The sequence below is a fragment of the Colias croceus genome, chromosome 16, assembly GCF_905220415.1.
Source record: "Colias croceus chromosome 16, ilColCroc2.1".
Taxonomy (NCBI): Eukaryota; Metazoa; Arthropoda; class Insecta; order Lepidoptera; family Pieridae; genus Colias; species Colias croceus.
The window spans coordinates 669901-682582 of record NC_059552.1 but is presented as its reverse complement, the minus strand read 5'-3'; the positions used below and the strand labels follow the sequence as shown (position 1 = coordinate 682582).

Sequence of the window (12682 nt, the reverse complement as noted above, 5' to 3'; positions counted from 1 at the left end):
ATACCGTCACGTCACGGAGTATGGCGACGATTTTGATGTCCTTGAATCTTGCTAAAGAAGTTTCACTTCTGACACGTGTGCTCGGCGAACGCGCACTTTTTTTATTTTATATACTAAAGGTATCGATTATATTGTTTTTAATTATTTCATGGGACAGTCTTGAAATATTTAAACTCATGGTGGTTATCACGTGTACAAGAAACTCCACTGTTTGCAATATAAATATACAAACGTGCAAAAACACGTTGCGAGTTAGTCAAGGCGAATCTGAGCAAACGGTTTCTTCCTATTTAATTATTTTGCTATTTATACTAAATCGCTTTACTAACGTGCCTACTTTTAATGTAATAAACTTTACATAGGTACTAATATGTTTCTTGAAATGTAATTACATAATATATAATATTATAAACCACTAGGTAGGTATACATTGATTACAAAAAGTAAAAACACATATATTTTTACAAGGAAAAATAAGATATGAGGTGAAAGGTTCTTGGGACATGTCACATGACTGAAAAAAAATAATGTGTTATTTTATATTTTAGTTGATTAGTATCAGTTATGACTTATGCCCAATTATAGGTATTTTCAAAACACGTTGCGATGGCACGATGGCACTATAACATGGACACGACCACAAACACATAGAAAAAGGAATAAACTTTCATATTTATTGTAACAGTGGGTTTGAAATGAAATAGCATAATATGGCGTGGCGGGCTCGTCGCCAAACACGGTAACTTGCAAATTGCAATAGGTTGACAAACGACTTTACCTGACTTTCTCGTTTCTATGAGAGACCTACCTACAGACAATTATTCGCAATTCTATTATGTTAAATGTATGAGGGCAGATTTACTACCTGCTGACGATTTTTTGTCAGTTTTAATCATCTTGTCAAGTTTAAAAGTTAAAACTGCCAAGGTAATTTTGTATGCATTTATAAAATTATTGATTTCGAAGATGATTGCGATTTTATATTGTGCATAGTGCATACCACCTATTTAATATTTAAATGTAACTTGGTAAAGAATGCAGAATGAATTTTAAAATACACATTGATTATTATTGATTATTCGTGATACATATTTTATCATTTAGGTACAGTTACAGATAGCAGTTTGTAGGAGAATTATTATTTGAAGCATTTATTTTATTGAGATTTGATAAATAATTTATCGAATTTTTGATCTCACATGCTACTGGAATGATTTACTTATGTAGGTATGTAACTAGCTGTGCTCCGCGGTTTTACGCGCAGTGTTCCGCTCCTGTTGGTCGTAGCGAGATGATATTGTATAGCCTATAGCCTTCCTCGACAAATGGGCTATCTAACATAACACCGAAAGAATTATTCAAATCGGACCAGTAGTTCGAGAGATTAGCACGTTCAAACTTCAAACAAGCAAATTCTTCAGCGCTATAATATTAAGTATAGATTTGTTTCCTATGTCATTAGTTAAATAAGCTACAAAAACATTGAAACATTTAAAATAGGAATTATTTCTTACATGAAAAACAGGCAGGAAAAAATAAAAATCTCGTACAAAATCGAGTCAACAGTGAATTTTACACGAAAACTAGTTCTAAATAATTTGTCATGCACAAAATTGAACGCAGTTTTTATCTGAAAAGTTGAAGGCAAAATTGCGAAAAATATATCTGTCTCGCTTGCGTTCGTCTTGAAGTACCCAACGGGTTCAGATTTGGCGATTATCGCTTATCGCACTCTATCGCTTCAAGTGACGACACCATTGAATAGAGGTCATCGTGTACATTATTTATATTATTACTTTGTAGTTAAAATATTTAATGTCATAAAAAATAAAATTTTCTTCCCCATTTTAAAAACTAAGAGCAAGAATAGGCATAATACTGTCAAGGTATCAGACTATCCTGCCAATATTACAAACGATAATATTTTGTTAAAATGGGTGGAAGAGCTAAACGAAAAACAATTGAACGTATTTGCATGAAATTGTGTACGTACTGCAAATTGCAATAAGTGCAAATGAAACCGCGGGCTCCCGCATAATATATAAACGTCATAACAGTATGAAAACGTAACGAAAACTAAATACATCACGATTTCCATCTACATACATCAGTGCATAGTGTGCTGACTCATTATGTCACCTGGCTACGGTCGGCAATCACCAATAGCTTATCTATGTGCGCTAGTATGCTATATAAACAAAACTAGGGAGTAGGCACTTCACAGATAATAAATATAAAGAGGCGCTAAGCCTCATCTTTATTATTTTAGTGGTTCATTTTAGCCACATTTGCATCTAACTACACTTTACACTTACAACTTTATAATTTACCAAGTGTTCATCTCATAAAATCTGTTAACAAATTCCGCGATTGTCTACAAGTGTACATACCTACAAACAAAATTTTTAAGACACTTTTTTTATTAAGTACTGTTTAATCAGGCATGTACGTTCATACATATTTATTTTCTTAACCCTCTGTATTCTAGGAATCAGACAATAAGTGTTAACCAACTGTTAGTGCATGTGCAACAATAAATCAGCACAGAATAAATAATTCGTCAATAGCTGTCAGATATATATACCTACCAGAGATAAAACTTGTAATAGGTATGTATATGATACTGAGATTGACGCTATCCCGATTTCTACCATTTACCCCTTTCCTTCAAGGTTTCCCGGTAACTATAATAAAAAAGCTAACTAGCATCTTTGTTAATTATAGATTATAATACAAAAAACTTTTACATTAATTTAAGTGTTGATAGGAATAATTAATTACCTACAACCAGTTCTACTTAAAAAAAGCTTCTAAGTATCATGATAGTTGGCTACTAATACATCAATTAACTGTTAATTGATAACTCACATTACAATCAAATCACACCGATACGAATTCCTGCACGGAGCAAATAAAGCAAAAAATCGCACACAGCTTGACTAAATTACAAGTAACCCCATGACAAAACCAGTTTGCGATTTGTGAAACGAAATGCGTTTGAATTTCACGATACATTGAACTGCGTATAACGGGTCACTGAATTATTTGCGGTAATATATCCTCGACTACTTAGGTCACCGACTTATTAAAAAAAACCACCAAATAGTTTTTACGGCATTTATTCTTTTTTCGAAATGAGTGGGCGCATTGGCGACTGAACAAATATTTTTTTTGGAATGACAAAAAAATTAAACAAACTGATCAGTTGCAAATATGGTAATGTTATCCTCTCGAAAGGTCACCGACTGCCTACTTAAAAACAGCAAATATTTTTTTACGTTCTTCTCTTGAGCAGGAAATTGAATTAACGGTTTAAAGAAAAAAAGAGTTTTTACAAATAAAAGCATAAAAATAGCTAACTTCTTAATTATTTATACCTGAAAAGCTGTTTTCCTTTACAAACTTCCATCCCTGTTCATAAACAAGAATAACCGAAAGGCTTTATTATATACATATTACATAACCACACAATTATACATGTATAAAAGTGTGTACGTATACGCATGTTTCTGCTTATAGATAGGTATATATAATATTTATGCGTGAACGTGCTCTAAATTTTTTCCGCAGTTATTTCATTAATTTGCGTATGTAGAATATACCCTCATACCATAATTATTGACATTTGTGTAGGTATCTGCACATATGTCAATAATTATTATTATCGTCGTGATTAGTACATAGTCTATGGTATGATACGTTTACACTATGGTCAAAGGGAAACATGCAATTCCAATCGTTAGCAAAGGACTTATTTATTATTTACTTGCGTCTAAAATAAACATAAAATCATTATGAAAGCTAACACATTAATGTTGAAAAAATTATTTACTCTCTATAATTAAATTAAACCTAAACATTATTTTAATAAATAAACGTCTAGTAATTAACATGTTAATAAATTTTTGTTTTAACAGTTGTAATAGTTATTTCGTGTAAAAACATTTGAAATTTTAATATCCCATTGGCCATTTTACAACCGATAGGTAGGTATATACTATCCGCTTTCTAATTAAATTGATAAAAAGAATATAATGTATTGCATAATGCATTGACTTTTTTTTTTACAAAAACAATTTTTTAAGCTATTGCATAGCTTCCATCGCGGGCCTTGAGCGCGGGGACCGAATCAAGAAATTCCGTAACGAAAAAACCTCACGCTCCCCACTCCGACGGGCTCGGAGGTGTGGCTTGAAGCCTTCAAGTTGAAGGCAATAGCCAATAGGCATGCAGCAATAGCTTTACCGCGGCAGTCCCCGTGTGCCACACGTCTTTTTTATTGTGCTACTTATGCAATTTTGATTTATGGGCATATTATACTCCTTTTATGCACCGAATTAAAAACAAATCCGTTCATTATTTTGGATATAAATAATTATTTCGAAAATTCATCTAAGTAAACCGCAAGTTAACAAATATAACAACGAAGTCTACTGAAATCTTATAAAGGGAACGAAGAAAATAAACGAATTTACGAATACCTACATAATGTAATACAACTATGAGTTTACACGGAAACCTTTAAAGTATCGGATGTGGGGAGAACTAAAGCTACCGTGTGCCACTTTCATTTTACGTAAACCTTATAACGTGGTCGAGGATCCAAACTGAGCCATATTTAAGATTAAAATTTAATAAACGAATAAATAACTTTTGAATTTAAAATAAAAAATGTAAATATATAATAATCATAAGTTAATGTATCATAACATCACATGTTTAATAATTATTTTCCAGTTATCTATTATTTCAATGAACTTGTTTTAAATGACAGCTGTGACGTCAAAACATGACAGAAAGTCATGCCCATTTCTAGTACACATGCATTAATCCGTGTGGACAAAGCTTGGACAGAGCTACACTTATGATTTTATTATCAGTGTGAATGCAACCTTAGTTATATCCGACCTATTCATACTGCCATGTTTAGGATAATCAATCGAGCGTGACTATTCAATTTTATAATGCAAACAAACACGCACGTTTTAAAAAACATGTAAACCACATACCTAAGTAGGTTATTTTTTTTATTTCTTAAAATTGCGACGAAGCAAATCTATTCTTTACGACCTAAACGTGATGAAAAGTTTTTTTATATAAAACATACAATTGCAGATATAAAATTAATTATAATTTGTCATCATAATTCAAACCTACGTAGGTATTCATTTTATGCGCTTGCGACAAATTTACATATCTATAATTGAATAACTAAATAAATACAAGAAGGTCAAAGATAACCTAGTTGCAAGATAAAACTTTGCAATCTCCGAAATGCATATTTAAATACGGTCTACTTATATATTTACACTATGACGATGATTTCGATGCGTTAAAAATATCATCATAATAATATGTACATTGTACAATAATGTATATTCATTGTTAACCTTATTAACGCCATATTAAATGGCTACATAGGTATACCTACATATTATGTATTATATTCTAATAATAACGTCTTGGAAGTTCGAACGCCTTGAAAATTTTTTTGATGTGGTATTCTAATGCTAATGCTAATTCGTTACCTAGGTAAGCCTAGTAGGTAGGTACATAGATAAAATAATTTTCTGTTTATTTAATAATTTAATATATTTTCAAGTCGTATTTTTATTCAAATAATAAACTAATTACAGGTGGATATCGTTAAGACCATTCACAATAATTTATAAGGATTCCACTTTTATCACGTTGTATTAGAATGGTAGCAAATTATCGTTTGATAAATAATTAATCCAATCCGTTATCAAAACTATTAGAAATATGTAATTCCAAGATAATTCCTAATACAAGCTGTCTTATTTTATACTATTTTTAATTTTTCCTATACTAGTCTACGTACTCACGGCTTTGCCCGCGTATCGTATTTCACCTTTAGAAAAGTAGGCTTTACCACTCTATAGTCTATAGCCTTCTAATTATCTCCTAATACAAAAATGATACCATAATATCGCTCCGATGCGACGTAAAAGAAAGACAAACACACTATCGCTTTTTTCATGTTTTATCTTTGTTTTGTGCAAAGATTTATTTATTTTATAAAATATTAGCAGCGGAAGAAGCGGAATACTATTTGAATTTACAAGCAAAAACTTTCTTCCCTATTTCAATCCTTTAGATTTGGTTCTTCACTCTTCGGATAATTTTATTCCTAATTTAATCAGTGCGGCAGCCTGATTTCTGGACACCTTTCAATACATTCACGCTTAATTTCCTCATAACAAGACGGTACAAAATACTTAGTAAAATAAGTGCATAATGTATTTATTGCATAAGCGTTCATGCACATGCAATAAAATTGACAATAGTATAGGCAAAGTATTACAATATTTCCTACAGTATGGCGACGAATGTACTTGCACAGAGAAACGGAGGGGAACTGGCGGGGGGTCGGGCGACGAGGGCCGCGTACTGCAATCACGCTAAGTTTGCAGTACCTAGCGCGAAAGGACGACGCATTCGTATTTTTTGTGTAATAATTTTATTATACTTACATGTTCTATAATGGCGCGCACAAACTGTTCTGTGTATGGATGTAAATCTACATCGATATCCCAGAAGTTATTAAGATATTTTAGATATATTGTATTTCTATCTATAGAATTTTAATCAAAGCTGTGTATAATATGTTGTTCTCATTCTTGTCATATAAGATTGTTCATCCCAATGCGAATGCATTACTTAGTTATATGTTATAATAGACATTAAGAACATCCAAAAATAAAGTGTCCACGTAAATATTTAGCAGTGCAATATATGAAATTATATTATATTTATGAACAAATATCAAAAATCAGATTTAATAATCGCAATTATTTTGAATATATTATGAATATTATGAATAAATGACTTCATCATAATATTAATAATCACAATTGTTTTATTTCCCATTTGTTGCAACCCTATTACCCTAGCATATTTTCATGTGGCAGTGTAAATACCTACGCTGGCGGCGGCATGCCGCATGCATCGCGCGACACCAAAGGCGTTACCATACTGTAGGCGTTACCTAACTTACAAATCGGACCAGTAGTTCCCGAGATTAGCGCGTTCAAACAAACAAACAAACTCTTCAGCTTTATAATATTAGTATAGATTACCATTTTTAAATATCTATTAGGTACCTATAGTTTCAATACTTCTTTCGTCAGAAGCACGAGCTTCCTTGAAGGTTTTCAATTTTAATCGTAACTGTTTGCCGATAACTCGGACAATCGACGACTATAATAATATTTCTACTTATCTGTGTACGTCTGAAGACGTCTGTATACGTAAAGATTAGTCCGGCGAACATTTTTAATATAGTTAAGTCAATGTCATTTATTAGAGATATCATTGTATTGTGTAAAGATACATAGGTATAATAATCTAAGGGTATATATAATACCTATAATACTAATTTTAATCCAATTCGAAGAATTTAAATTTGAAGCTCTAAGCTTCAAATTTAAATTCCTTTAAAAAAAATATTCCAATCCGTTTAAATGAGAGCCTAAAAAATAAATGAATATTTCTGCAAATAATTTCTAATCTCAACCTATAATCAACTTTAGTGGAACAAAAAATTTCTGAGTATAACTTACTTATCCAGATAGCGCATAATTATTATAATTTTCCCGTTATTAGCCGAACTGCATGGCAAAAAGTCGAATACCCTGCTCAAATTTTAGCGATTGATATGAATCATAATTTGCATACCTATATTGCATGATGGAATTATAATAGCTTATCGTACAAACTTACATCATAGCTCCATGTGCATGAAACGCCGGCGAATTTAGCGACACACCTCCCCAGTTCGACGTCTTCGTGAGTCGTGTAGAGGTGCTTCAAGCAATACTTGACGTGAGGGGCGACTCTCCTCAAGGTCTCCTTTGATATAAGCACACCCGGTCCGCCCATACAAAAGTTTTCGTTGTAGTCCAGTGCTAGGGCATCCCGCTCCGCGCTAGTGCCCCTTCCCGCCTGCCCGATAAATTGCGGCTTCCGACTGTCCACTGACCTCAAAAACTCTCCTAATTTGTCACCTCTGACGTAAACGTCGTCGTCTGCGCGCATGAACCATTCAAATTTTTCACCGTAATTCTCATACATGTACAGTAACATAAGAAAAGATTTCTTCTGTGGAGGGTAACTGTCGTCCACGGTCCGCAGTGGAATCAGTGGCAAACCGGGCGCTCGAGACACTTCTGAACTAAAGAAAGCTATCCGCCCGGGCAAGTCCTGAGCCCAAGTCTCAAAAACAGCTTTCGCTCTCGTATTTAAATATTGTTCTGCTGTCATCACACCCACAAACACTAAGGTCCGGTTGGAATTCTGTATGGTTTCATCTGACGTTAACCCTATGACCGCTAATGGGTCGGGAGGAACGTATAACTTAGCCGCATCCGGGCAAGTCTCGATGGACGTCCTCGAAGAAGTCCTTAAACATAATTTAAGGAACACCCCGAGCGTGACGCCGGCCACGACTCCAGCCACCAGATGCATCCATTTATTCCTACGCGGCATCGTGACAGAACTTCAACAAACGCACCCGCTGTTAGCCGGCGACCACATGTGTGCATTCCCGGAATATCTATGTGTTCTTTTTGTTAAGACAGGAGCGGCTTCAGTGTTTCGCACACAAATCACATGGTCAACAAATTGTCACGTTACGAAAAAAACGAATGTGGAACGGCACTGTCGCTATCACACTTCAGTATCGGATTTGCAGATGTTATCGGTGAAACGAACGCGGTGAGGCGCGGCGCGTGTCGAAATGCGAAAACATTTTACCTTGCGCTACCGAAACGACCAACTCGTGCGCCGCCTGCCGCGCAACTGGACCGGCCGTCTCAAAACAAAACTCAAGCAGCGGTAATTCCGGTTGTCCGCGCGATATCGCCGCTCCTGCTTACACACGTATTCAACCGCTGAATTTGTCTTTATCTTTGCTAATATGATCCGATTTCGAATGAAGTAGGGCCATTCATCGTCTCGAACAAAAGATAGACAATTCGCTGTCCGAAAGTGGATTATCTGAAGTGACGACTAGCGGCAAACGGAAACGGCTAGCTTAGAAGCCACGCAGCTGCTAACGAGCCAAAGATCTCATAAATGACGTGTTCAACGATCAGACTACTTGCATACGTCATGTAGGTAATTATTGTATGACGTAGGATATAACTACATGCTATAAGGAGAGCACGCACCTGACTCTAATTACGCTGATCTATGAATTCTTATCTGATTATAATGTAAAATTTCTGCATATTAAATAGATTGATAAGGATGATAAGGAGAGATCGTTAATCATCCGCTTAAAAGAAATTATCTTTAAGTGTAGGTAACTACTATTTCCTATTTAGGATTCATTTAAAAAAATACCTAGGTATATTCAAAGAGATAAAAAATAACAATATTAGAAACAATAATTACCTAGTTACCTAATAGTTACCCATACAAGCATTTTTTTTAAAGGGTAATAAAATTTGCTTTACCTAATGTCCGAATTCCGATACACCTCAGTAACTAGGTAAACTTACAAATAAATTACATATAAATTATTATTATTTTAATAAAATTAAACCTATAAGTATATTATAATAATAAATTATTATTATACACAATTAATCAAGCGACAAGATATTTGCATTTAAAATGCGTAGTAAGCACCTAGGAACATATTGTACCAATGACCTTTTTATCAAATATAGAATAATGGTATTGCAAGACAATCAGTTATTCAACTCTATATTTAATTACTTGTAGATACGATAATTCCAAGAGTAAATCCATAAGATATAAAGAAAACAATAAAATTATACTTACCTATAATGATATTGCAAATAATCAAACAATTAATTAAAAGCGCACATTTTTAAATAGGTAGCAAGATAATGTTCGATTTAATAAAAGATAAAATTGTTTATAGGTACATCCTTATGCGTTTAATAAAAAGCGGTTACAAACAACTCCAATTTTATTATTAGTATGGATAACTTTATAAGTTACCGATAAAAACATAATTAAACTTAGTCTAAGTACGTATACATAAATAGTAAATACTAATTTAACAAATAAAAATAAAATCAATAATTCCCACAATCACCCAGCACCCGGTGGCCGACGAATATAAAATAAAAATATGCAACCGGTGCAGCAGAAAAAAATCAAAGAAATTGACACATGTGCTACTTAACGTTCTCATTTGCTTGACAGATGTGTGACACTGGAAGGGTCAGAGTCATAACAATCATTTTATTATCTTCCCCGTTATTTAAGGATTATTGGAAACCGAAAGGGTTCTTAGCTAAAAAAAAAAAGATCGAGTTCAAAGTAGTATTGCAGAGGAGTGAGGACGCTTCCTGATGCTGACGATGCTTTATTGATTTTCAGGACTTTTTTTAAACCACTGAATATAATACTTAATTGTATATGCTTTTTAAACAGTGGCGGCCTTAGATCATTAAGTGTGGCGGCAATACGGTGGAACCGCAACTGCAGTATGCTAAATTTTACCCCACTAACATTGCAGAAATTAATGATGAAAATAATTTCAATTGGTAACAATATCAAATAAAACACAAGAATTAAAATAACTCTTTTATTATACATATTTCATATATACGAAGCTATAAAAAATCACGCGCCCTATGCCCAAGCATTGCAGAAAATATCACTAAATGCACCTCGTAAAGCATACTTACACTTAACTTCAACTTAACTGAAACCAAAAGGCAAGTTTAAATATTTATCTATGTTACAACTAGGTCATACAGAATCTAGGCTAAATGTGAGTATGATTTACGAATGTGCCTAAAGGCAGAGTACTAAAAGACAGTCAAGCGTAGGTATGGATTACAAATACTAAATCGTTTAGTTTTATTTCAAATGTTTTTTTGTCCAGAAAATCGACTTATCACGAGGGTGAGACAGTTCCTTCTTTTTCACTTTATGAGGAGTTACATACCTAACTCATGGTACCTAGGTATATAAATAACAATATGCAAAACTTTACGTGCTGCTTGAGATTTCTCGTTTTGTTCGACGACAATTTTACGATTGTATTTTTACAAATGTTCTCAAATCTCGATATTTCCCATGTATCTCCAGCGTTAATTATACCTTTTTGATATTCCAAAAGGATATGCATTTAAATATCTCAGTAGTCGTTAAATGGCACTAAACTTGCCAGGAATTGCATCGTAAAACGAGTAAAAATACCTAAGACATGTTAGTTGCGGCTGCAATTATTACATGCGTGTTGTGCTCAATATTTCGGAGTTAGGTAAATATAAAAAAATATCTTAGATTTTATTGAATAGTACCTATCTAACCTGTAATAAAAAAAACATTAAGGGTTTCAATTAAGAAACAGTAATCAGGACTTACTCTGTATAGAATTATTGAGTGTCGCATAATAGGGACCTTCTTCAAAAATTAAACTTTCTAAATAATTTTACGATTTGCAGTATCATCTTGTTACAGAACTTGCTGCTGTCTTTAAGATCACAGCCATTCGCTTTATTATAAAAATAAGATAAATTGTATATTAAATGTATTGCACTGTCTAAACTCTAATGTAGGTATAATATTGATATTTTTGAAACAAATTCACTAATATTTTAAATAAATTATTTTAAAATTCTTCCACATTCGTGATGTTGCTAATATTTTTTTAAGTCTAACAATAGACTGAAAATGCTTTCGATCATGTGAAAATAGAGGCTTACAACAACCTAAATTAAAATGCAACAAATAGGATGTTATATAATATATTGATTTTGCCCATAAATATAAACTTAAAACTGAAAAAAATCCATGTGACATCATTGAGGATGTTTTTCATTTCCAAACGACACTACTTCCGATAGACTGTCAAAATGACATTTCACGCATGTATCCAACTAACACTGTTACAAATAAAAACGAACATCAAAGTTTATGACAGACAATGTATGAACCGTTTATCGATATTAATTAATATATTCTATATGCATAATCAGGCTCTAAACAGTCATAAAGTATCATCTCCTTTATTTCAAGATTCATAATATTTTTCTGTCAGAAGTAGACCAACAACTTCATTGCTATCGGTACATATTTTTATGCTTATTTAAATAAATTTTCACTCACTTGAAATCTAGAAGCTCTATTTATTTACTATTAATCTTCTATCAATAAACAGCTTTCACTTTGTTTTTATAATATAAGATTTTACGTCATAAAAACTTTTTTATATTAACTACATTGACTATTCTAAATTTCAAATAAGTGGTAGGTAACCCAACCTTTAGAGTTATTAAATGCTATATTTTTAGTAAGAATTTTACATAACCCATTGAGCCCCAAGCGGCCCGATCGGTCCACGCTTGGGTCCCACGACACAATAGATTTTATATTGTGTCTGTGATTCCGGGGCCTGAGTTAATAATATATATACCTAATTTCATTAAATTATAAAAGCAAAGTATTTCTCCATCAGATATATATATCAACTTTTATTTACATTTTCCAATTCTATGTAATTGGAAATAGCGGGTTTTATTGTATAAAAAATAGAGAACAATGAAAGCCACAGTTCAGTTAATCATTCATTTTACATAATGCCTCAAGCTCAAGCCTGGAGTATCGTTATGAATAATTTTTAATCTCACTCCGTTTTAAATCACATAAATTATGAAATATGTATGAGATGACA

The 12682-nt window shown here is 32.9% G+C and overlaps 1 protein-coding gene across 1 annotated transcript in view; it reads right to left on the bottom strand.

Annotated features, from left to right (window-relative positions):
• Positions 1-8820, bottom strand: part of LOC123698614 (chondroitin sulfate synthase 1) — a 35616-nt gene extending 26796 nt beyond the window's left edge. Inside the window, exon 1 of the mRNA XM_045645333.1 lies at positions 7744-8820. Within this exon, the coding sequence (XP_045501289.1) occupies positions 7744-8508 (765 nt within the window). The 5' untranslated portion in view covers positions 8509-8820. The remainder of the gene's footprint in view (positions 1-7743) is intronic.
• Positions 8821-12682: the final 3862 nt, after the last annotated feature.